General features: G+C 39.2%; 2 protein-coding genes across 6 annotated transcripts in view; one reads left to right on the forward strand and one right to left on the reverse strand.

Moving 5' to 3' along the window:
- The window catches only part of DENND4C (DENN domain containing 4C), a 79,077-nt gene extending 63,246 nt beyond the window's left edge, over nucleotides 1–15,831 (forward strand). For all 5 annotated transcript variants that reach the window (XM_042826978.1, XM_042826981.1, XM_042826982.1 and 2 more), the window contains 8 exons: nucleotides 1,119–1,294; nucleotides 2,041–2,223; nucleotides 3,713–3,902; nucleotides 4,763–5,008; nucleotides 5,707–5,824; nucleotides 7,436–7,589; nucleotides 8,646–8,710; nucleotides 11,033–15,831. In XM_042826978.1, coding sequence (XP_042682912.1) covers nucleotides 1,119–1,294; nucleotides 2,041–2,223; nucleotides 3,713–3,902; nucleotides 4,763–5,008; nucleotides 5,707–5,824; nucleotides 7,436–7,589; nucleotides 8,646–8,710; nucleotides 11,033–11,169 — 1,269 coding nt within the window. In that variant the 3' untranslated portion in view covers nucleotides 11,170–15,831. The remainder of the gene's footprint in view (nucleotides 1–1,118; nucleotides 1,295–2,040; nucleotides 2,224–3,712; nucleotides 3,903–4,762; nucleotides 5,009–5,706; nucleotides 5,825–7,435; nucleotides 7,590–8,645; nucleotides 8,711–11,032) is intronic.
- A 3,590-nt stretch (nucleotides 15,832–19,421) lies between these two features.
- Nucleotides 19,422–24,528, reverse strand: RPS6 (ribosomal protein S6). Its single transcript, XM_042826983.1, has 6 exons — nucleotides 24,448–24,528; nucleotides 23,525–23,656; nucleotides 22,444–22,654; nucleotides 21,714–21,860; nucleotides 20,206–20,363; nucleotides 19,422–19,564 (listed from the first exon to the last, which is right to left on the reverse strand). Exons 1-6 carry the CDS (start codon nucleotides 24,451–24,453, stop codon nucleotides 19,469–19,471), a joined length of 750 nt encoding a protein of 249 aa, XP_042682917.1. The 5' UTR covers nucleotides 24,454–24,528; the 3' UTR covers nucleotides 19,422–19,468.
- Nucleotides 24,529–24,591: the final 63 nt, after the last annotated feature.

Genomic DNA, 24,591 nt, shown 5'->3' on the forward strand with positions numbered 1-24,591 from the left:
AATTGGGATCACAGAATTTTTTTCCCAATCTGGTGTATCATGCCCATTGGTCTTACATTCTGTATCCATTTGATCCTGTAACCAACACCTGTAGGAACATCTATTTTTCTTCTTCACCATCAGTGCCATTCCTAATACAGCATACACTGTGGCTCCTAATACCACACACACACACACACACACATGCACAGTTTGCTACAGAAGGGATGCCATCCAAAGGGACCTGGACAAGCTTGAGCAGAGGGCCCACGTGAACTTAATGATGTTTAATAAGACCAAGTGCAGTGTGGTGCAATTGGGTTGGAGCAATCCTAGATGTGCTCAGACTGGGAGAACTAATTGAGAGCAGCCCTGCAGAGAAGGACTTGGTGGTCTTGGTGCATGAAAAGCTGGACATGAGCCAGCAGTGTGCTCTTGCAACCTGGAAGGCCAACTGCAACCTGTGGTACATCAAGATAAGTGTGGCCTGTGGGGAAAGGGTGGTGATTGCTCCTCTCTGCTATGCCTTTATGAGGCTCCATCTGGAATACTGTGCTAGACATGGGACCCACAGTTCAAGAAAGCAGAGCTGTTGGAGTGGGTCCAAAAGACAGCCTCAAAAATGGTAAGAAAGCTGGAGCACCTCTGCTGTGAAGGAAGGTTGAGAGAACTGGGATTGTTTAGCTTGGAGAAGAGTAAGCTCTAGGGAGACTTCATTGCTGACTTTATGTACTTAAAGGAAGGAGCTTATAAACAGGAGGGAGAGTAACTTTTTACACTGGCAGTAGTAGGACAGGAGGGAATGGTTTTAAACTATAAAAGAAGTGATTTAGATTAGTAATTAGGAGGACATTCTTTATTCAGAGGTGAGGCACTGAAACAGGTTGTTCAGAGAAGCTGTGGATGCCCCATCCCTGGAGATGTCAAAAACCAGGATGGGATGAGGCTATGGATAATGTAATTTAATAGGGGGCAAGCCTGATTATGATAAAAGGGTTGGAACTGGGTGATCTTTAATGTCTCTTCCAGTCCAAGACATTCTGGGGTTCTATGAAACTCACATAAATGCTGAGCCAACAAAGGCAATTTTAAAGGAATCCTAAAAGAAGAATCATAATATTCATTCCTTCCTGTTTTAGGTTTTGATGTCAAGCTGCTCTCAATGTAGAGCTTGTGATGCTTTGGTTTATGATGAAGAAATTATGGCTGGATGGACAGCAGATGATTCAAACTTGAACACTACCTGTCCTTTCTGTAAAAGTATTTTTCTACCTTTACTTAATATTGAGTTTAAAGACCTACGTGGTTCTGCAAGGTTAGTGAGCTTCACAGATGTTGGTTTTCTGCCTTTTCACCTATATGTAGTTATGTTTTTTCATGAAAGTATTTTTGTTATACCTTCCAGTATTTTTGTCTAGATGTTTTTAAGAATGTAACTGTCCAACCATTTCAATTGTACTGAAGGAAATTATAAATTGTGTGAACTGTTGGCTCTTGTAGTAAAATAGTCAAAAGAAAACTGGTTGCATTTTTTACCTGTCGTGGTATTTTCTTCCTAAGCTTTATTGCACAGTGGGTAGAGAGTCTGTTTTCATTTTGTTTCTTTAATGCTGAAACACAAATTGCTAGTATGTGTTCTCAGAATACACTTACAAAACAAGATCATGTTGCTGTTTTCTTGTGTCCATGGTCAGGCACAATCTCCTACTTTCTAAAGTTATGTTACAGTAACAGCTGTCTTTGTTGATTGGTGCTGATACACTGTTATTGATATAGAACTATTACAAACTAAGCTTCTTTGTAACTATATGTCCTTAGAGTATAAGGTAGGACTTCTTATTTTGTGGATACAATTTTCCTATGTCTTCATTCACTCTCCCTTTCTAAGTTACTAAGGAGAGAATAAGATGAAGATTCTGACAGCATTGTCAAACTTTTAAATGTTGTTCTTCTTGATTTTTGCTATCTTTTGAAAGTAAATGTTGAAAATACTAATTTAAATGAATGTATGTTTTTATCTTAGCCTGTTTCCCCTCATCTCCCATTCATGTTTTAACTTAGCTTTTTCCTGAAGCAAAGTACCTCAGGAGATAGTTTACAAAGTAGCAATACTCCATTAACCACGGATGTACTGGAGCAGAAGCTGCTGTCCAGTTCAGCTGTTACTGACTTGATCAGTTTTTCAGACCACCCACATTCCAGCCACACGATAGCTGAAGAATCAAGCTCCTCAACTGTGCAGAGGTAGGTAAAAAAGAGTAAATAAATCTCTCAGAAATGTATCAACACTTTCCGGTGTTCTTAGTCTATTTCTAGAGTAAAAATCGGCTTAAGCACCATGCATCATGGAAAAATCGAACTATAACTTGATTGTCTGCTTCTTCTTATTCTTTTTCTGTGTTTTAAGTGTACTGTTATCGATATGATGAGTCTGTTTGTAAATGAGTGCCTTCTAGGCACACAACTGTCTGCAGAAATAGAACTTGAATCTTTGTCTGCTATAAATAGGTAAAGCTTCTACTAAGTACTTTTAGAAGGCCTTCAGCTTTTAAAGACAAATTCTGGCATTAGTCTTCCTTTCTCTGTTTAGAATCATAGCAGTCCACTACATAGTGCAGAAAAAAAAAAGGTATATTTGCTGCAGAATTCTTCAAAAGAAAGCCATTGGAATGATCTATGCTTACACTGAGGAAGTATTGTGACAATGCTGATGTAAAATTAAAACTCAAATTCAAACTGTAAATCTTTTTGGACAATTTGAGGAAAGAAGCATTGAGGAAAAGGTGCTGTATTGGAAGGCGAAAGAACTGAGATATTGTTATGTGAAGGCTTTGCTGGGATTTGTTTATATTTTGGTGGAATAGCTTTTTCATCGTTCAGTTTGGAAGCCTTAAATATCTCTTATTAAGGCTTCTCTCAAACTCTTAAAACTTTCATCAGTGTAATAGCAGTTGTTCTTAATTCCCTTAAAATGAAAGGTAGAATGTTAAACTCTTATCTTTGGTCTTATATTGTTAACAAATCAGACAAATTAAAAATCCACACCTCTAAATAAGTCATTTCTGTCTCTTTGCAGACCATTTGGAAGCAGGCAGCTTCTGTTTTTCTTGTTATTTTGTAGTTCTGTGTTGTAGTTGAATTACTTTCATGCACTGCTTCAGTTATAAAGCACATAGAAGGTGTATTCTGCAAGTAGTTGGATTTCATTCATGAAATTCGATGACTGATAGTAGCAGTTTGCTTTAATTGTCTTGGTAAAGTTCAGTGCTAGCAATTTTTGTTTTCAAAAACCTTTTACTTCCTTTTTGGCAGACACACTGCCTTCTTTCCTGTAGTATTTTTACCAAAGCAGGATCATCTTTGTGTATTGACAAAACTTTACATTGCTATTACAACATGCTGGGTTTTTTGAGCATGATGAGGCTACTCCAGAGGCCTGTGTAGAACTGCTGTGTTTTCAGATTGATCCCTTAGGCATACCTATCTTTTTTTTTTTTTTTTTTTTTTTTTGTGTGTGTGTGTGTGTGTGTGTGTGTGTGTGTGTGTATGACTTATTAATTTAAGAGACAGATTCTGTTTTTCCCTAAACTGTGGAGCTAATTGAGCAAATTCCTTGTTGATAGAGGAACTTGGTTCCGTGCACATACTTGATGGCCATTCTCTGCTCCTTTCCTGTTGCTAATGGAATATTGAATCATTCACACTAGCATATTCTCTTCTAAAATTGAAACAGTGAAGCTGCAGAAGAACAGAGCAAAGATCTCAGAACCACGAAGATGTCTGCCAATAATCCACCAAAAAGGGGAGTGTCTTTAACTCGAAGCCACAGTGTTGGAGGTCCACTGCAAAACATTGATCTTTCCCAGAGACCGTCTCATGGCATTTCAACAGTTAGTCTTCCAAATAGTTTGCAAGAAGTTGTGGTAAGTTGCAAAGTCACATGCTGAGTTGACAATAAAGTGTTGAATACAGTGAATTTAAAATGAATAATGTTCTGCTGCTTGCTTTGTTGCCTGTTTTGGGAACAAAAATGGCCAAATTTATTTTCATATTCTTACAACAAATCTTGGTGTCTTCCTAGTTCAGTTTGAAGAACTGTAACTTTAGTGTAATATGTTCTCTTTGTCAGAACTGAGCTACTCTTTGTCTTTCTAAAGCTGGAAAGTTGTTTTAGAAATAACTAGTACAGAAGACTAAACACATAGTGTGGACAACACAGCAGGCCATGAATGAAAGACTGTTCCTCTTTCCTGCTTTTACTTAGACTTCTCCTTTATATTCTAGTAGACTTACTTGATGGGTTGGCTGGAAAAAAGTAGAAGGCATATTCAGAGTATTACATTATTTTATAACTTAAGCTAAGCTCCTCTCTTAAGTTAAGTAAGCTCCTCTCTCTTAGTGCTTTTTGTAGGCAAGAGGCTGTCTTGACAAGTACTGATGATTAAGTATCATACATGATGTAATTAAATATTTTTCTGCTATATCCATTTGCCACTGGCTTAGTACAAGCTTAGGCAGCTTGAAACTGTGTAGTCAGAGACAAGTTATAACAAATCAGCTTTTTATCTTTTTCATATAAGAGAAAGCAAATGAGCTTAGGTGATTGTGCTGTAAAGGTAAGACACACCTCAACAGTCAAAACTGCTGATACTGCTAGTGTATGTTCAGTACTTCCAGAGGCTTCTTCCAAATGTCAAAAGGAATGTTACAATGGGGGATTTTCAGGGAAAGTCATTCTGAAGTAAAATTCTAGTAAGAATTTTTGGTTTTGTTTTGTTTTTAGGATCCTTTAATTGAAAGACCTAATCCTCTCCCCGTATCCGTACCCTACTTGAGCCCTTTGGTACTGCGGAAGGAGCTTGAATCCCTGTTGGAAAACGAGGGAGAGCAAGTAATTCATACGTCCAAATTCATCAATCAACACCCCATAATCTTCTGGAACTTGGTTTGGTATTTCCGAAGGTTGGATCTACCTAGCAATTTGCCTGGACTTATTCTAACATCTGAACATTGTAATGATGGAGTGCAGGTTAGTAACTTTCTCTATTTAGAACTGAAGCTGTTACAGTACCTTAAATGTGAGAATTTGGTTCAAAAAAAAAAAGGTAGGTTCTTTATGAACAGTTTGAATTTAATAAATTAAGTGTTGCTGTTGCACAAAGAATAAGATTAACAAGATAGTAAGAAAAAGATTAATAAGATTAAGTCAATGTGTGTTCTTCTATTAGTAATCACTAATCTGTTACTGGTTTCAGAGGCTCTTAATTTGATCAATTATGGAGTTATTCAGTCCCACGTATTTTATTATGAAAATAAATGGTTGAGATATGTATGCAAGTAGAATTTCTAGTTGTTGGTATGATCAGCATGTAAATATGCTTACCAAGTCTTACTTGAATCAAAAGACACTAAGTTGTATTTTAATAAATAGTTACAAATAGAGTAATATATTTGACACACAAAAATTAGTTTAGGATGCATACTCAAATATAATCTGCAAATTTTCATAGAAAAATAAACAATCTTTGTACGTCCAGCTAAATTATAGAATGTTATAAAATGTTTATAAAATGCAGTTTTCTCTTAGAAGATATCAGTTTACTCGTTTGTTAGATTCAAGAGAAATTAAATATTTTTGTTTTTTTGTTTGCAAAATGAGTACAAGAGCAGATTTATACAATACGTGTGTGCTTTTGTTCTTTTTTTTCCTTTTCCTTGTGTTTATAGCTTCCTTTGACATCTCTTGCTCAAGATAGCAAGCTAGTATACATCCAACTTCTGTGGGACAATATCAACCTCCACCAAGAGCCAGGGGAGCCTCTGTATATATCCTGGAGAAATCTCAGTAAGTAAAGTGAATGTTACAAGAAAGCAGAGGGAGTAGAGGCTGCAGGAAGAAATAGTTGTTTTGTAGTGTGTAAAGTTTATAACACTCATAGAGCTGGGTATCATTTTTAGTATAGGAAGTATTTACAATCCCTTAGATACTCAACGTAGTCTCAGGAGTCAAATTATTTGTGACATCAGTTTTTCATCTCTGTGAAGAAGAATGTAACCAGTTCTTCATATGCTACACGCTTATGGACAGGAAGGGAGGATTTGTTCTAGATTCAGTATTAAATAAGCTTCACTTGATTTGAATGTTTGGTATTATCTGGTTATAGCTGTACAGTAATTTAGTAGGAAACGGTACTTCGAAACAGTAGCTGTAGTATTTATAAATGAATGAAAGGTTTCAAATCCCGTTAATAAATGCATTTGGCAGCCTACTTGACTGCCAAATCTAAGATCCAAGAAAACCTTTGTCTACTGTAGTTTAGTTTGGACTGATGAGAAATCATCACATGTGGCACGCTGGCTCTGAGAATTCCTTTACTTATGATCAGTAAAAATTTTTTGTAAAAAAAAAAAAGTTTTCCAAAAGGTTTTGTTGACCTAACATTTCATTCTGCTTTTTAATTTTTAAAATCTGTGCATTTTCAATATGTTTTCACAGTAATATTCATAGCAGCATGCCAGTTCTGGTTTTGAGGTAATGAAAAAGCGTTTGTCCAAAGTAACCTAAATATAACCAGATTGACCAGAAAATTAGTTGAGAGCACAGAATAATATGTATTTTCTTTAACTTGCACAAAGCATATTGATTTGAGTTTAATATATGGAAAGCATCCCCAAAGTACACAGTTATGAGTGAAGATGTGTACTTACGTGTATTTGAGCAAATAAGTAAATAAAGAAGCAAAAGGCCTGTTTAAAATGGGCTGAAAGAAGGGCAAGTCATATTGCAGAGTGTCTTTACAGAATGTATTTAGAAAACCATGATACATGCCAATTTTTGAAACTGTCAGGCCAGGTTTGGTCTATATTTCATTTACACGCCGAGTGCTTACTGCATAATCAATAGCCTTATTTTTTTGCCAGTAACTGGATTATATTTTCTCATGAGTCATTGTTTGAAAAAAAAAAAAAAAGATGTTACATTAGTTGCAGTGTGAGCAACAAATCACAGTAATAAATGTCTTGGTAACTTTTTCCCATTTGATGCAACTGCACTTTATTCCAATATGTAGTCCCAAAGTTATCAGTGAATTTCAAGAAAGTAAAATTCATAGGAAATCTGATGGTGTTTTCTTTTGGAAAAATAAGGAAAAGGAAAAAAAATCTAAATTTCACTCCAAGAAGGTTAAGAACAGCAATGTATCTAAACTATAGCAGCTAACATATGAAGTCTCTTGTACTTCTCTGTCATCTGTGATCCTGAGAGTCTGGATACTTTTGCATTTGTGGTGAAGTAAAGCCTATAAGCAGACAGAGCCTTTCTGTGGTGATGCATTTCTGTAAATTGAGTAGAGATTCTGTATATATGTCTCATTTTCTGAAATGCCTTCTGCACGTTGAACTGGAAAAAAAACAATCCTTATCTTTGCTAAGAATCTAAACTGCTATATTTAACCAGATTCTTCTGAAAAGAAACCCTCTACAGTGGCAGAAGATCAGCAGGCAACACACACTTTGTTGGAGAACATTAAACTGAGTATTCAGCATAATAACGTTGTTAAACCAATCCATCTCCTGCTACAGAAAGTTAAACCAGATGTGAAACGACAGAGGTAAAGTGAAAATCTCTTCTTACTTTCTTACTACTCGGAGTTAAAGATCAGACCATGCACTTTTCACACTGAGAATTCCATAAGGACTTCCAGGGAATATTAACGTTCTTTTATGTCCACTCAACACTGTGCCTAATTCTTAATGCTATGTTTACAAACAGATGCATTCTGTAGCCAGAACTCATCCAAAATCAAATGGAGAAATGTAACTATTTAGTCAGAATGAGCTTCTAAAAAATGGATTTAAAAAAAATACAGGTACTTTGTGGATTTTGATGTTGCCCCACATCTAACTAAGTGCAGAAATGCAGTGTGCTGTTGCATAATCTGGAATAGTCTACAAACTGCCTAGATACAGCTACAGAAGTTTTGCCAACTTGTAGAAGTGGCTAATAGAATGGGATGCAACATAATCCCAAGTGAAGTGAGACACTCCACGTCTGCCATCTGTGCAGTAATTCAAAAAGCGCTTCAGACAAAAGCACAGCCTGGAGTTTGTAATTTCCAAAGTGCATTCAGGAGTCTATAATGTTAAGTTGAACTTTGCTTCTGTGGTTTGTAGTTACTAAAAAACAAACGAGGTTGATCTGCCTAAAGGAGAATCTTTCACAAGGTAAATATTAATACCCAGTTTGATAGTACCCCTTCTGAGAGAGATCTTTACTTTCTGAAACAAACTACAAAACAAGTATAGCTAATCTGTGAAATAAGCTCTCTCTGTGTATTTCATCCTCAAGCAGCAATGAGTTAATAAAGAGTTGAAGCTTAATTCTACATTTCTTGTTTTTCTGGAGGCTTTATGAAATGTTTGACAGGGACATTTTCAGAGCCACTGTAACTACTGAGATCCATGCTTAATACAGCTTCATAAGCAAATATTTAGGCTTCAGAAAACCTCAAGCTATTGGACGTGTAGATCACATACATCCTTCACAAACATGATTAAAAAAACAGCTGCAGAAACTATATAATGGAAGAGTAGTGTCTTTGACAGTGACTTTTTAAACTGAGAATAGTTGGCAAGTTCATTTATTTACCCTTCAAAATATTTCCTAGGAGTTTTTACAGAGAAATTCTTTTCCTGTCTCTGGTATCTCTTGGAAGAGAGAACATTGACATTGGTAAGTGAAAAATACTGTGAATTTTGTAGTTTATGTGGTATGTGTACAGCATATGTGAATACTCTATATGAAAACTAGTGAAGAAAATTGACATCTGTGTATTTCTAAGTAACATTTCACTTGCTGCATTTTAAGGAAAAGTGCTGTGCTGTCACTCTTACAGTAGGTTTCACTTATCTGAAAATTCAGTTTGCGTGGGGCCATTAATTTTGGTTTTGATGAAATGATTACACCTTGCAGTGCTACAGGTTTGGGGCAGAGTAGCTGGAAGGATGAATAGAGGAGAGGAATCTGATAGTATTAGCTGACAGGCAGTTGAACATGAGTGAGCAGTGTGCCTGGGTGGCCAAGAAAGCCAACAAGATCCTGACTTGTATCAGAAATAGCGAAGCCAGCAGGAGCAGGGAAGTGAAGTGCCTGCTTGTACTCAGCACTGGTGAGTCTGCATCTCAAATGCTGTGTTCAGTTTTGGGCCCGTGACTACATGAAAGACATTGAGGCCCTGGAGTGTGTTCAGAGAAGGGCAGCAAAGCTGTTGAGGAATCTGAAACACAGGGGTGGTCAGCAGGGACAGGGAGGTGATTGTCCCTCTCTACTCGGCTCTTGTGAGGCCCCATCTGGAGTACTGTGTCCAGGTGTGGAGCCCTCAGTACAAGAAAGACATTGAGATTTTGGAAAGGGTCCAGAGGAGGGCGACTAAGATGATCAGGGGGCTGGAGCACCTCCCCTATGAGGACAGGCTGAGGGAGTTGGGCTTGTTCAGCCTGGAGAAGAGAAGGCTGCGGGGTGACCTCATTGCAGCCTATCAATACCTGAAGGGAACCTACACCCATGAGGGGAGTAAACTCTTCAAAAGGGCTGACAACAGCAGGACTAGGGGAAATGGATCCAAGTTGAAGGAGGGAAGATTTAGGTTGGATGTTAGGGGGAAGTTCTATACAAGGAGAGTGGTTAGGCCCTGGAACGGGCTGCCCAGGGAGGTTGTGGATGCCCCGTCCTTGGATGTGTTTAAGGCCAGGTTGGACGGGGTCCTGGGCAACCTGATCTGAATGTGTGTGTTTGGTGGCCCTGCTAGGCAGGGGGGTTGGAACTACATGATCCTTGAGGTCCCTTCCAACCCGGGTGATTCTGTGATTCTGTGATTCTGTGATTCTGTCTTAGTGGGGTGTGGCTGAGGGAACTGGGATGTTAATGAGGAGAAGAGGAGGCTCAGAGGAGGCCTTACATCTCTCTGCAACTACATAAAAGGATGTTGTCGTGAGGTGGATTTTGATCAGTTCTCCTGGGTAATGTTAAGTTGTGCCAGGGGAGATTCATCGGGTGACCTCATTGCAGCCTTTCAGTACCTAAAGGGAGCCTACAAACAGGAGGGGAATCAATTCTTTGAAAGGGTAGATAACTGCAGGACAAGGGGAATGGTTTTGAGGAGGGGAGATTTAGGTTGGATGTCAGGGAGAAATTCTTACAGAGAGAGTGGTGAGGTGCTGGAACAGGCTGCCCAGAGGGGTTTGTGGATGCCCCATCCTTGTAGGTGTTCAAGGGCAGACAGAATGGGCCTTGGGCAGCCTGGTCTAGTATTAAATGTGGAGGTTGGTGGCCCTGCCTGTGGCAGGGGGTTGGAGATTCATGATCCTTGAGGTCCCTTCCAACCCTGGCCATTCTGTGACTCTGTGAAGTTTCTTCTCAGGAAGAGTGATTAAGCATTGGAAGAGACTGCACAAGAGGTGGTGGAATCACCATCCCTGGAGGTGTTTAAGGAAAGGGTAGATGTAGTAATTATGGAGGTAGTGGGCAATATTGGTGGGAGGTGGATGGTTGGACTAGATGATCTTAGAAGTCTATTCCAGCCTTAATTATCTCTGATTCTATGGAACAAGTATTAAATTATTTTAAACAACATTTATCTTGAAGTGTTACTTCAAGACTGAGAACTTGCTCCCAATTTTGCCTTTTTTTTTTTTCTTTCATCTCACATATCTTGCACTAGCTCTGTGTTTTCTATGTAGCTGCTTGCCATCCCATCCTGCTGTCCTCTAACATTTGTTTGGCAACACGCAAGCAATGGGGCTCACTCTCAGCCATGTGACATGAAGTATCTTGGAAGCAGAACTCCTTGCATGTTGTGCTTTCACTACAATGCTTTTTGATGTTTCAGCCTGTAAATGCTTTCTAGTTTCTTTCATAGAACCTTTTTGGAAAAAAAAAATCCGGTAGCTAGTTCAGTTATCCGGAGATAATAATTTTTTATTCTATAATAATCACCAGAAATATTTTTATAGGAAAAGTATTGCTCACTGGACATGACTTCTTATTGTATTTCAGAAGTCTTTGATAGCGAATACAGACTTGCACATAAAAATCTGCCAAAAGATGTTCTCGAAAGGATGCAGAAAATAGATGCACCACCAAGCAGCAGAGTTGAGTGTTGTCGGAAGTACTTTGGAGCACCTTTAATATAAAAATGAGGAAACCACATGCTAAACTTCATCGAGACAAAAGCAGGTGAACAAAAAAGGAGTATGGGGATATACATACATGCTTTGAATCATAAAAAATGATAATTGAGCAATTTGTCACAGTAATTTCATGGATCTACAGCATATAACCTTGTCTTTCATCTCATGAGATGCAGTGTAAACTATGTTAAAATGTTTGTAAAATGTATTAATAGGGGGAGTTGGTTTCAGTGATTTCTCTGCATTTTCTCCTGTATATGTTTTTCCTTTCTTACATCTTTGCCCCTTCAATGTCAACTTGTTCAGAAAGCTGATAATTAAAGAGGAAACTAAAGTTGGTGAGTTTCCTAAGGGCTATCAGTATCTGTGTATTTTAATGAAAGACCTTCCCTGATACAGAGTGCTTAGGTCCTTCAGTACTTCTTTAAAATGACCTTTACTTCAAGGGGATCTTTTGCATTGTTGTGTGCAGTATATATGTGTGAATGTAAATATTGGAGTCCTTGGATTGGAAGTTGCAATGCAGTTGCTTCTAAACAGATCACAGTACCTAAAATTGCTACCCTTGTCCTTGCCATTGTTCCAATTTATATTCAAGATGGTCTTTGACTGTATGCCTGTAGTTGTAAAACCTAGAAACTCCCCAGCTGTCCTGTCTTGTCTGTCAGACAAATTGAAGATCCTATGGACATACTGCTGTTTTCTGCAAAGGAATTATAGGCTTCTACACTGAGTGACTCAGAAGTTGAAGGCTTTCTACAAGTAAGATAGGAAGCTTAGATGACAATGGGATTTGAGAGAAGGTATGTCAAACAGACCTTATCTCAAAACATGCTTTATAATGCATGCAAGTATGCTTTGAAAATTTCTTTCTCTTGAATTCTTTATTACCTTCCCCCATGGTTTCATGCTAGCCTGTGGGTTAATTGTTTTGCACTGACAGTCCAAATTTAATATTTCAATTAAAATTTATTTATAAATGTGGTCTTAAAGGTGTGACTTCACGTCAGTGAATTGCTTGAATGAATGATCTAAAAAGGTAAATTCAGCTTGCTTCTATTAGATAAGACACTTCCTCACCTCCCATACTAGTTGACAACAGCAGTCATATCTTTGGAAAAGAAGAGCCTGGATACAGCTCTGTAGTTTAAATTTGTCTGTTACTTAAGAAATATGGCAAGATTTATTCCAGTTTTTGGGTTTTTTTTTTTTTCTGAAATTTACTGATGGGTTTTTCTGATACAGCTGTTCCTGGAGAAAGAACAGAAGGATTTGTAGCATGTTAAAGGAGCGCAGCTAGAACTACAGTTTCATCTGAGTATGAATGCGTTCTCTTCATACCAATCTTTCTTAAAGGTTCTTGAAAATGATGAGGGAGGTTCTAGCTGTAACAACAAAAGCAACTTTTCTTGGAAGACTGAGAGAGTGGATTTGCACTCTCTGTGACAGAATATGTTTGCATTATAGACTGCTTCCCTGCCATTTGTCTAAAAGTGCTGGCCCTAATTCAGTATGGGGATATTGCCTGGACAGATTTTCTCCTGATGAAAATGTTGTGCTATTTCAACAATTAAAAGCAAAGAACACAACTTTTCTTTTTTATTCTTTATTCTTTGGGTTTTATGAACAGTTGCTTCCAGATTTCAGACCTCCATCTCAATGGAAGCCTGATTCTTGATATTTTATCCTCTTCTCCTTTTAGACAACTTACATGCATGGTTCCATCTTTATAAAGAGACTAAATGTCTAACGTATTCTTCCAAATAGTTTAATAATTCTATATATAAAAAGGCAAACTTTATGTTTTCATACTGATCTTAAACATACAGCTACGTGAGTATAATTGAGTGTTCATTGGATAAACTTTCTGATTGTGACACAACGTACAAGGAGGCAACCTTTTAGTGACTGTTAAAATCTCCAAGCTCATTAAATTGAAAAGAAATTGTACCCGTTAAGTGCTTTTTTATGTAACTGGTGACATTAAATTACTTTTACACCATTGCAAATGAGATAATAATAAGTAACAGTAGTATGCAGATCAGCTTCACTGTAGAACAGCCTTCTCACCTTTTACTGAAAACTGGGCAATTAATTGGCAGTACTACTGTAGAAACTGCCAAAGAAGATTATTGTGTCACAACATGTAGTGCTGACGTGGGTACATAACTAAACTAGAGCAGAAAAAATGACAATGCTGAGGAAAAAGGATCGCTGCAAGATTTTAGGTCATATTTGCAGAAGTTTAACTTGCTTTGATATGCTTCTGCATATTGATGTTTTGTACACTACAAATTAGCTTCTATTCCTGTTTTGTACCTGAATTTCAGAATAGTGGAAGTCCTGCTTGGAATTACTTGAAGTCATGAGATGCCTACTGAAATTAACTCTTCTAACATAGATACAGAGGCAAAAGTGAGCACTTAATCTTTATAACTTGGATTTCTGTAACACCTGATTTTTGATAGCTAACAATTCAGCTAGTTCTTTAAAGAAGTCTGTAGTTCAGATGAAAAAAGAGAACTCTGTCTTTTTTAAAACTATTTTTTCAGTTAGTTTTCAGATAAAGAGATGCTTTTTTAAGAAAATAAGACAACAATAAAACCACGAAAAGAGTATTCACAAAAAAATGATAACAATTGAACTGGGAACCAAAGGTTTGCTTCTGTGTTGCTTTCTCTCTGGTACATGATGGCACTTCTTGTTCCTGCTTTAATATTAGTCAATTGGAAAACACTTTTGTCCCTCTGAAAATGAATCAGTAAAGGCAGAATACATTTTTCTCTGCAGTTATCAACAGTGTGAACTTCTTGGGCCACGTAGGAATGACCTAATTACCTACAAATGTTTTTTGATTTATTTCACACCTACTCCTAGTATTCCAAAGTTATATGGATACATAGCGCATAAAACAGCAAGACAGAGGCACTGAGGAGGAGGGAGGGAGATAAGCTTGCTTTTTGCTTCTGTTTGCCTCTCAGCGTAAGCAGAAACAGTAGCATTTTTCTCACTTATAAAATCCTTGCCTCTGAATATTCTCTGTAGTCTGACACGTAAATGAACACCCACTGTTATGGTTCTTTTGTATGTACTTTGGAATTCCTACGTATGAACCTGAAGAAAATGTTTGTAGACAAATATTACATTCAGAACCTGTGATGTTTGTACAGAATGAGGGTGCTAATCAACCTGTTAACATGTGCAGGAGCAAACTCTTAATGGAATTTCAGGTGAGCCCAAGAAGTTGGAAAGTTTCTGTTGCAATAACAAACCTTACAGAGAGAAGTTCCCTTGCCCTGCGAATGCTGAATTGCTGTCAGTTACATTGGGAAGATATCTAGCACCTTTCGCCCAGATATTGTCGGTAGTTTGTTTGCTTCTAACAAAATACTTATCTTTTGCAGAATTGGAAAAAAAAAATAGAGATCTTAAAGTTTTAAAGTCAGGATTCTAAAATGCCAAAATGTTTCTTCAGTGTTGTGAACATATTCTGGCACATTACCAACATATGGCTGTCAAAATCCGGTATGCATAGGAGGCTGATACAGCTGCAGTACTGGCACAGTAATAGGTACCAGCTTTCACAGGTTACTACAAACATCTCTGTATTACTGTCTTCACATTTTATATAACTAAAGCTTAGCTAATACAATTTTAATAGAAAATATTGCATTTACTATGTGTATTTAAAAAATAAGTTCATTCATTTTGCAAATTACTTATTATTGATGGATTTACACATTTGATAAGCTCAAATTGCATTGGACTCTTGAGTAATTTTATTCCACTTTAACTGTGAATGAATGGCTTTTTGTATTGCTGCAGCTAGAAGAATATGCTTGTCATTAGATTTACCATTTTATTTCAATAGCTGCAACGTAGTGGCATACAATAGAAATGACATTTTAAAAATAATGTTAAAATATAAGTGGGTGAAAAATTCACACAGTAGTTTCTCATTTTAAAATTTGAAAGTTCTCTCCTTAAAGTTAACTGAACAGCTACTTCAGTGCAGATAATGTTAATTAAGTGTTAAGCTGGATATCTTATTCACAGATGCTTTTTGTTTTTCCAGTTCCAACTAATAAAAACTTCAAAATGCCTTCTTTGTATCAGCTTTTCCTCATTGACCTTTTTAAAAAAAAAACAAATGAGACACCCTTCTAACTTCTAAAGCTTGAGACTGAAGTTCTGAATGGAACTCTAGTTCTGTTTTCTACTGTGCTGTATATCATGCATGTGAGGAGAGAAATTGATTGCTTTTCCTTTTTGTCTTTCAGTTGCATCAGTCAGTGGTGCAAATAAAAGGGACTGTTTGCTGTTTTTAGAAGCACATTAAACTCCTTTTAGGAGCTTAAAATAAACTGTATTGTAATGAGGATGAAAGGATGTGGTGTGAATAATTATGGATTTATTGAGTGGGAAAGTTTTCTGTAATGCAATAAAATTTGCACTGGTTTAGAGACTGTTTTGAACTGTTGAAAAATGGCATCCATTTACTGTGCTTTGATTAACAAGTGTTTCTCTGTAATGTTTTTGTAAATTTGAAAAATGTTGCTTGAGTTTAAAAGGGCACTCTATGTATTCTGAATTTTGTATAGATATCCTAGATTAAGAAACAATTTTTAATGTGTTTTGCAAAATAAAGTAAGTACAAATCCCTCATGAAGTCTCAGTTATTCAACTCTTTGGCAAAATTTAATCTTAAATGGAAATTCAGCCTATGGTTTTGCAAAATCAGAGACTTTCAGTTGCCTTTTGGGACTTTTTTTCATAGCATCTCAATGAATGCTTAATGGGGGGAAAGAACTAGAACAGTTGAAGCAGGACAGAGAGAGGAAAAAAAAAACAAACACCCAGATTTGTAGTAGAACCATAGAATCATTAGAGTTGGAAGGGACCCTTAAAGCTCATCTTGTCCAAATGTCCTGCAATGAACAGGGACACCTACAGCTTCATCCATCTGGACCTTTAAGTGTCTCCAGGGATGGGACATCCACAGCCTCTCTGGAGAACCTGTTCTAGTGCTTCACCACTGCTACTGTTGAAAGCAAAAAACAAAAACAAAATCACTCAAACAGCGCCATGTATCTCCTGTCCTGAGGACTCCACAGCTGGATGCAGTACTCTGGTGAGGCCTCACCAGTGAAAATTAGAGTGACACCGCCTCCTTGGACCTGCTGCCCGTGCATCTTCTGATGCAGCCTGGGATACAGTTTGCTTTCTGGCCTGTGAGGGCACATTGCTGACCCATGTCCAGCTTCCCATCCACCAGTACCCCCAGGTTCTTTTTGGCAAGGCTTGTGCTCTAATGTTATGTCCTCCAGCTTGTACAGATAGCAGGCATTGCTGTGATCCGATCGCAAGATCTTGCACTTGGCTTTGCTGAACCTCATGAGGGTCTCCTGGGCCCGCTGCTCAAGCTTGTCTAGGTCCCTATGGGTGGTATCCTATCCCTTGGGTATGTTGATCACACACAAACTTGCTGAGGGTGCACTCGATCCCAATATAATATAATATATTATATAATAATTAATATAATTGAGGAGGTATTAAGCATGTTTGTCTCAGTGCTGGCTGCTGAGTGAAACACTCATCACTGATCTCCATCTGGAACTTCAGCCATTGACCACTGTGGGTGCCACTGTCTTGGGCAGTTTTGTTTCTAAGAGAAGATGGATCTGAGGGATCATAAACAAACCATGTATCACAAGACTAGCATAGCTAGAGAAAAAAAAAAGGAAAGCAGGCTGAAGGAGGCAGAAGCTGTGTTTACAGGGAAGACATGGACCATGGCTTCGTAATAACAGAGTTAGTGCTCTCTGCTCACCAGGAAAAGCATCATTAATCAGGTACGTGAGAACAGGTTCATGGCTGCAGGTTACTAAACACTTGCTGTGAGGTCTGTTTCTTTCACTGATGTTGCTGAGTTATGCTTTCAGCGATGCAGCCTTGCAGATCACAAGAGACACTGGTGAGTCTCCTACCTCCTATTTTCATGCTTAGGTTCTAAATAATAAATAAATTTGACACAGAGACAAAATTTGAACAGTAAATATTGCCAGTTACTGGCAAGTGCTTCAGGCCTTTCTGATTGAATGTCTTTGAAACGCCTTCCCTTATGGTCACCAGTTCATTAATCTACTAGTAAAAATAGCAGAACCAAACGCCTAAACAAACAAGAATGTGTAACAAAAGGGCAGCTTGTGGAGATCATCAGGTGTTGGGAATTGCAGGAATAGTTTGTTTTTCAGACGCTTCTTTTATAACCTTGTTAGAACGAAGACTTTGGGTTGCTTTGTTTGTTCATTCACAGGCTCTCTGCCATCTTCAATAATGTCTTTTGCTACAAACTTTACACCTGCAGAGGAATAACCTCATGTACCAGCATGGGCTGGAGAGCAGCTTGGCAGAAACAACCTAGGGTTCCTAGGGGATGTCAGCATCACCATGACTGAGGAGCATGCCTTTACATGAAAGACAGCAATCCTAACACGGGCAGAGGTACAGCAGTGATCTTTCTGTACTACTCAGTGCTTGTGAAATCTGGGACTGTTCAGCCTAGAGAGGATTCAGAAGGCTGGAGGAGGAAGATCTCATTTGGTGGTAACTGTTGAGGCAGAAGGAGGAAGACATTGCTACAGTTCCCTGTGGCGCTCTGCTGGAGTGATTTCACAGACAGCTAAGCTCCTGTGAGCCACTCTCACCTCCCCTCCTTGAAAGCACAGGGAGGAGAAAATAAGATGAAAAAAGGCTGATGGGTTGAGATAAAAGTAGTTTCATAAATAGAAGCAGAGGGAGAGACTTCTTCTCTACTTCACATCAAGCAAGGTTCAACCATGTCTTGGGAAGCAAGGCCTCATTACACATAGGAGAGAGAGACATGCTTTTCAGCATTCTCTTCCTTTCCCAGCTTTTACTGCTTAATGTGATGTAGCTTGCCTACCCTGTGACCAACTTGCCTCTTGCTCACTTTCAGCCTCCCAACTGAGGAGAGCATCGAGAGCCAGCCTTGTTGCTGTGCCAGAACCACTCAGCAACAGCCAACACAGAGCAGTGCTGGTACTGCATTAGTAAGTTGCAAGAGTTGAATACCACCGTGCAGCAGTTACTGTGGGAGAAATGATCTCAGTTCCATGTTTGAGATCCAGGTAGCAGTAGATGAAGTTGTACCTAAAGTCCATTACTTTCCTGAAAAGTCAGGTACCTATTTCACAGTTGAGCTTTAAGTTTTCTGAACAACTTCAGCCTTGTGGAGCAGCCATCCCACCAACACTGCACGCAGGCTACTGTTGCCAAAAAGCACTTAATGTTTTGTCACTTGTTTTGTATCAGACTTTGACCTGACCTTAAGATTGCAGCTGCAGCTGCTGATTATGCAAAACCTTACTGCAAAACCTATTGTGGCAGAGTGGTGTACTGCTAACAGATAGACAGATTAAACACTACCTTATTAGCTGCCTCTGAGTTGGAAATGATTATGCTTCAATTCCTAATTCAAACCAGACTTCAAGGAAGGTTAATTTGATCCTTCCATGTCCATTAATCTACTGCCAGCAAATTGCCTGTTCAGCAGCTCTGATTTCTACAGTGGTGGTAAAGCTTTATGAGTTCAAGTTTTTTGTACTTGAAAGAGAAGCACAAATGTGAAGAAAATACAGAAGTAGATACTGACTATTTGACCTAAAGATTTCCTTGCTGCATCCTATTCCAACACCAATTAATTCGTATGCAGTCACAGCAGACTTCCTGTAAGACTGAGTGATCTCCACAAAATATAACCTAAATACATTCTAAATACATGCAGACTACTAGAACTAAGCTAAAGAGTGAAATTATTAAATCAAACATTTCGGTAGATGGCTTACTCATTCTCTGTACCAGTACTGATTTAAAGAACAAAATGGTGAAATACGTGCACTTAACTCTCACAAGAATCACCTAAGGCAGCAGAGTTCAACATATACTCAAAAGCAAACTGCTTCCTCCCTCACCTGGAAACACTATCTAATGCTTAAGACTGGGAAAAAAACTAACCACTTGTGAAACACAAGATCAGGTTTTGTTCTAGCAGGTGAGTCTTGCTTCTAAAGATCCATATGTATGCACAAGGTAAACTGGAGCTTTTCACAAAAAGCATTACAAGTTCTTAAGAATAGACTGAGCTTCTGTATAGGTCTGAGTGCTGCAGTTAGTCTAGACTACCATTTATTTTAAGACATAGCCAGGAATTATATTCACTGGAAGTCTCACAGTAAAATTTAACCACAAAAGGGTTTTATTTTCAGTATCATGTACATCTTTACTTCTGACTTGACTCAGATTTAGATGTAGAAGCTCTCAATGAAGAAAGCCGGCGTCTCTTAGCAATCTGCTCCTGGCGTTTTTCCTTGGCCTCCTGAAAAACAAAAACAAAAAACATCAAGAAATGTGCAGTGTTGTGTTAGGCATTATCAAGCACACTAAGAAAATCCAGCAATAAACTCCTCCCAGACCAAAAGAATTCTGTAAGTACCAAACCTGTGCAGACCCATGTGTCTCCAGCACGTACAAACCAGTGTCCAAAGTAACAGCGGAAATATTAATGAAGAATTCAGGGCACACAAAAGCTCTGTCTACCTTCTATCACAGTCTGGAACTCACAAAACACTCACTACTGTGCTAAATATCCTAAGAGTAATTACTTCACTATCGCTTTCTGTTCAAACACAAGCTCTGGATTCTAATGGAGCAGCCTAGTCAGACTCAATTAATACGAACTAAAATTCATACTGCAAAAACATATAATTGTCACGGGCTATAACTGCCCATTATTTTCTTCAAAATTAGCTCTCAGAAACAGATCAGACTCAACTCGACTGCTTTCCCAGTTGGCAGAACTGGGAGAAGTAAATAGCAACTTGCACAAAGTTGTTTGCTAGAAACATTCACACTTGCATTCAGCTACCAGTCAAAGTTATCTACAGTACATTTTTAAGCTTATAAAATGCCATGATTCTCAGGTATGAGGTAACAGCCATGTTATGAGGGTACACACACCTTCATCCTCTTTGCCAAGAGCTTAGCATAATCTGCTGCCTCCTCCTTGTTCTTCTGAGTGCGCTGCTTCTTCAGGGCAATACGTCTGCGCTTATGCTGCAGAACTCGAGGAGTCACGAGTCGCTGGATCTTAGGAGCCTTGGTCCTGGGTTTCTTGCCTTAAAATGAGTTATTAATCAGTAGTGTGACAAGCTGTCTTCCAGAGAGGATGCAAGCCCCTCTAGCCACTGTAAAACAGCACATTCCACTTACTCTAACACTATCACTAACAGTCTAGTCAAGGTGACCCAATCATTGTCACACACAGCATTAAAAGAATACAATCTTAACACTGATCTGTTATTAGCAGGGAAACACTAAGTATCACATCTCTAAATTCCTGCAGTTTTGTGAATATACCTTGCGTCTCAAAATACCTGTCAGAAAACATTTTTCCTACACCTAAAACATTTTAATAATTGGGAAAGTTATCATCTCAATTCCAGAGCAAGCTTTCAGAATTCTACTACAAACAATACACACCGCAGGGCAAACGAAGGCAATGACAGAGCCTTTATTTGAGGAGTATGTGCAATAGGAAAATATACCCAAGAGAAATTAACTCACCCCTCCTAGTAACAGTTTGGAGAAAAGGATGAGCTGAGGAATGTGACCCTCCCCCCTACACTGCAGCAGAGAGGGGTGGGGGAGGAAGGGGGATCCACACAGACTGGATGGCAGGGGAAGTATCATGGAGACAGAAGGGATGGCTCTACCCCGCCCCCCAGGCACTAACATAGCTCACACATTGGTTCAGGCTCTGACTTTGCAATTCCACTACACATACAATCTGTAACATTTCACTACTCGACCCAGCTTAACTACAGCAGACACAAGAACTGTCTTATGTCGACAAGAATCGCAGTCTTTAACAAGACACTACAGTTCCAATGATGCAGAAAATAAAATTTCACTTTTCAGTCTTTTTCCTAAGAAGCTTCCATACTGCCATCTTTGTTGTTTTAAAAATCCTTGTTTGTTTCCTGATCAAATGCAACAGAAACATACTACATGCTCTAAAAACCGATGTGTAGGAAGCAGAACACCACTCTCTCAAGAAAAAATAATTCTGTAGTTTGTTCTAAGCACTGTGGAAAAGTCTTAACAGTACCGTCTATACAATCCTGCTCTTCTCCACCTAATGTACAAGTTTCAAGGACATTCTACCTCAAATTAGTCCCTAGTTTATTAAAATTTCTTTCAGATTATTAGAACAAATAGTAATGACATTATGGTCTGTAAGATATTTAACTCAAACTGCGCCAAAGCAGACTGAGAGAAAAGTGGTGGGATGGAAATGAAGGGAAAAGGGAAATGCCTATTTCTTATCCATAAATTAACAGCTGACAGAACTTTACTACTATGACAGTAAACCCCTTGCTATACTACTATACATCATTCACATCACGAAACTCAGTATCTGCTGAAAATGACATGCAATCACAGTGCTGTGAAACCTGAGTTCTTACCCTCTTTATTCAGAGGTTTCCTCACAACATACTGGCGAACATCATCTTCCTTAGAGAGATTGAACAGCTTGCGGATCCTGCTAGCTCTCTTGGGACCAAGACGACGAGGCACAGTTGTGTCTGTCAGCCCTGGAATATCCTTTTCACCTTTGATAAAGCAAGTTTAGGTATGTTAAATAATCTTGCATCTACTAAACATCTCTTAAACTTGATTGCTTTTTAATTTAAAATGCATTACAAAAGCAAGATGCTATGAGGGCTGCTGCAAAAGTAATGCCTCCTATTTTATTACATTTACTCTTGTTCATTGCTGATGAAAATGCAGAGATAATGGTGGTGCCTATGCTCAAAAGTAGCATTCCATAGCTGACAACTTGCTCTATCAAGTAATGTTATTTGATCCTTGGATCCGTTGTCACTTCCATGGAAAGGCATAGGAAGCATTAGTTTCTGAGCAGCTTAGGTAAACAGATAATATCTGGGGTACACCTGCCAGTAGTATGACCTCTGTCTGCACTTTCTGACTTAATGCAATAATGTTGCTGTGATTGTGAAAATATTTTGGCTCCCAGTGATCAGTTTTAAAAGTTACAATACAATGTTCAGAAAACACTTCAATGTTCAGTTAAACTGTTAAGACTGAGACAGTTTGTATTCTACAGAATTTTACAGCCACTAGCAAGCAGGTTCTTTCCAGGGGCCTACTTATATCCTAACTGCTTCATCTTACCCTTTTTCACAATGACCAAGTTCAGAACACTCAAGTTGGCATCAACAATGCAACCACGAACAGATTTGCGTTTTCTCTCTCCAGTTCTCCTGGGGCGGTAGCAAGAGTGGCCCTTGCTGAGCAGAAGGCGGACACGTCCATGAGTAAGGACACCTTGCTTCATAGGGAAGCCTTGTTTGTCATTGCCACCGCTGATCCGGACAACATAACCCTGCAGAAACAGAGAAATACACCTCTTAGTTGCTCACATCCCTATCAGTTCAATGAGCAGAGGTGGAGATGACAGCATCCTGTTCCTAACAAATGCTGTACCATCAGAAAAGTTACTGTAACTACAGACACTAAGTATTTCTTTAACAAGCATCATTTCAACAGTTCAGGCTTTTTACTTAACAGAGATGTGAAATGTGTCTTTACCTACCCCAAACAGCATTTATTGCCTCTTTAAAGATGTATCCAAGCAGCAAGTTCCTATTTATTACAAGTTGAACACATCAAACTAAGCCCCGACCCTTCCTACCAACCTTTTCTTCTCCTTCACACTGAACCTAACAAAAGTCTGCTAACATCACTAACTGCATATATGCATACAACAGAAGAGTTTCTATTTATGAGTCAGTAAAAATAGCTTTTATTGCTTTCTTTGGGGAGACAGCAGCAACAAACATCAGCTTATTCAAGCTCAGCTGGACTGCCCATATCGACATTTGGCTACTCCAAACCTATTCATCAAGCTCAACATGCGTTTTCTCATGTGCACTTAACAGTCTAAACACTTTCTGAACTTGTTCAGTACACAGTTAAGACTTCTGTGGTACAGTCTTCATTTGTCTTGAATGCTGGTAGGGTACCCAAATCAAGAACAGAAAACTATTTAAAAATCCAGAAAAACAGTCTAACAGATGCAGACTTAAAAAAAAAAAAAAAAAAAAAAAAACCCACCAACCTAGCCTACTCATTAAATTCAATATATATTTTAAGAGATGCTTTTAACATTCCTGCCATGTGCAACACAGAATACCTTATCAACTGGAAAACTTATGCAACTTGACTGCACCTGACACATCTTTCTGGCTCGTACCTTCCACTCCTCACCAAGAGAATCAGCTGCAACCTCCGTGGCCATTCTCTTCTCATAGAACGTTCTCAGCTTGCGCTCATCATCCACTTCAATAAGCTTCTGGCAGCCAGTGGCTGGGAAAGAGATGTTGAGCTAATAGTAGGAAAAAAAGAATAAATGATTTAGTTGAAAATTCTCACGTGACATCTCCTGAGAAAATTAGCATTGAACTGCTGGCTTCACACTGACATTTCAAATCCAGAAGATTACTAGCAGTACACTGTTACTAATGCACTTACAGAACCAGGCAGATCTGTGTGTGCCAAGAATGATACAAAACCCTCTCCCCCTACAACTATCTTCACCACAAGTAGAGCACTATGCCCTCTAAACTGACTGCCACCAAGCAAAGAATGGTGCAGGTAACAGGAAACTCTACTCCCTTCCTCACACTTTCATTATCAAAGAAACAACACAGACAACCTGAAATAGCTGCGCTATGCCTTGGTCATCACCTGAGTTTCCCGAGGGCTACCTGCAGGGCCAGTAGCCTAGGGGACAGCTGCCTAGCACTTCCCCAGAGACGAGGCCACAGGAGCAGGCCCAGCTCCGCTACCTCCTCGCTGAAGCTCCGCTGCTGCCAGTAGGAACCTTCTACTCCTCACCTTACGGCGGGTAAGGAGTCTCTTAACAGAACGACTCGACTCGACCCATAACCCAGAGCCCACAACCCAGGAAGAGGCCCCAACATGGGGCACGGAGCCGCGCGGCCGCCATCTCGAACCACCCGCAATCCACGGCCATCCAGTCTATGCAACCGCACCGATCCCGCCGCCGCAGCCCATCGGGCCCCACCAGCAGACCCAGAGGCAGAGCCGGGCTCATTTGTAGCGCGGGAACCCAGCCGCCCCGCAGCACCGCCCGGGTCACCTCCACAGACTTACCTTCATCTTCACCGAGCTGCGCCGCCGCACAAAAAGGCCGCACTTCCGCCCGCAACCCGCACATACACTCGCCAAGCCTCGCGAGAGCGGTCCGCCGGCGCCGCGCCTGCCCCCACGTGATCGCAGCTGTCCAATGGCGAGAGA

Source organism: Centrocercus urophasianus, unplaced genomic scaffold (assembly GCF_019232065.1).
Source record: "Centrocercus urophasianus isolate 14NV4802_14NV808 unplaced genomic scaffold, USGS_Curo_1.0 seq_27, whole genome shotgun sequence".
Classification (NCBI taxonomy): domain Eukaryota; kingdom Metazoa; phylum Chordata; class Aves; order Galliformes; family Phasianidae; genus Centrocercus; species Centrocercus urophasianus.

Excerpts from the sequence above, each read along its gene's own strand:
- RPS6 (XM_042826983.1), bottom strand. Across the intron at positions 22,655-23,524 it reads CTCTTGGTGAGGAGTGGAAG|GGTTATGTTGTCCGGATCAG; the intron begins GTACGAGCCAGA and ends CTGTTTCTGCAG. Across the intron at positions 19,565-20,205 it reads TCTTGGCAAAGAGGATGAAG|GAGGCCAAGGAAAAACGCCA; the intron begins GTGTGTGTACCC and ends TTTGTTTTTCAG.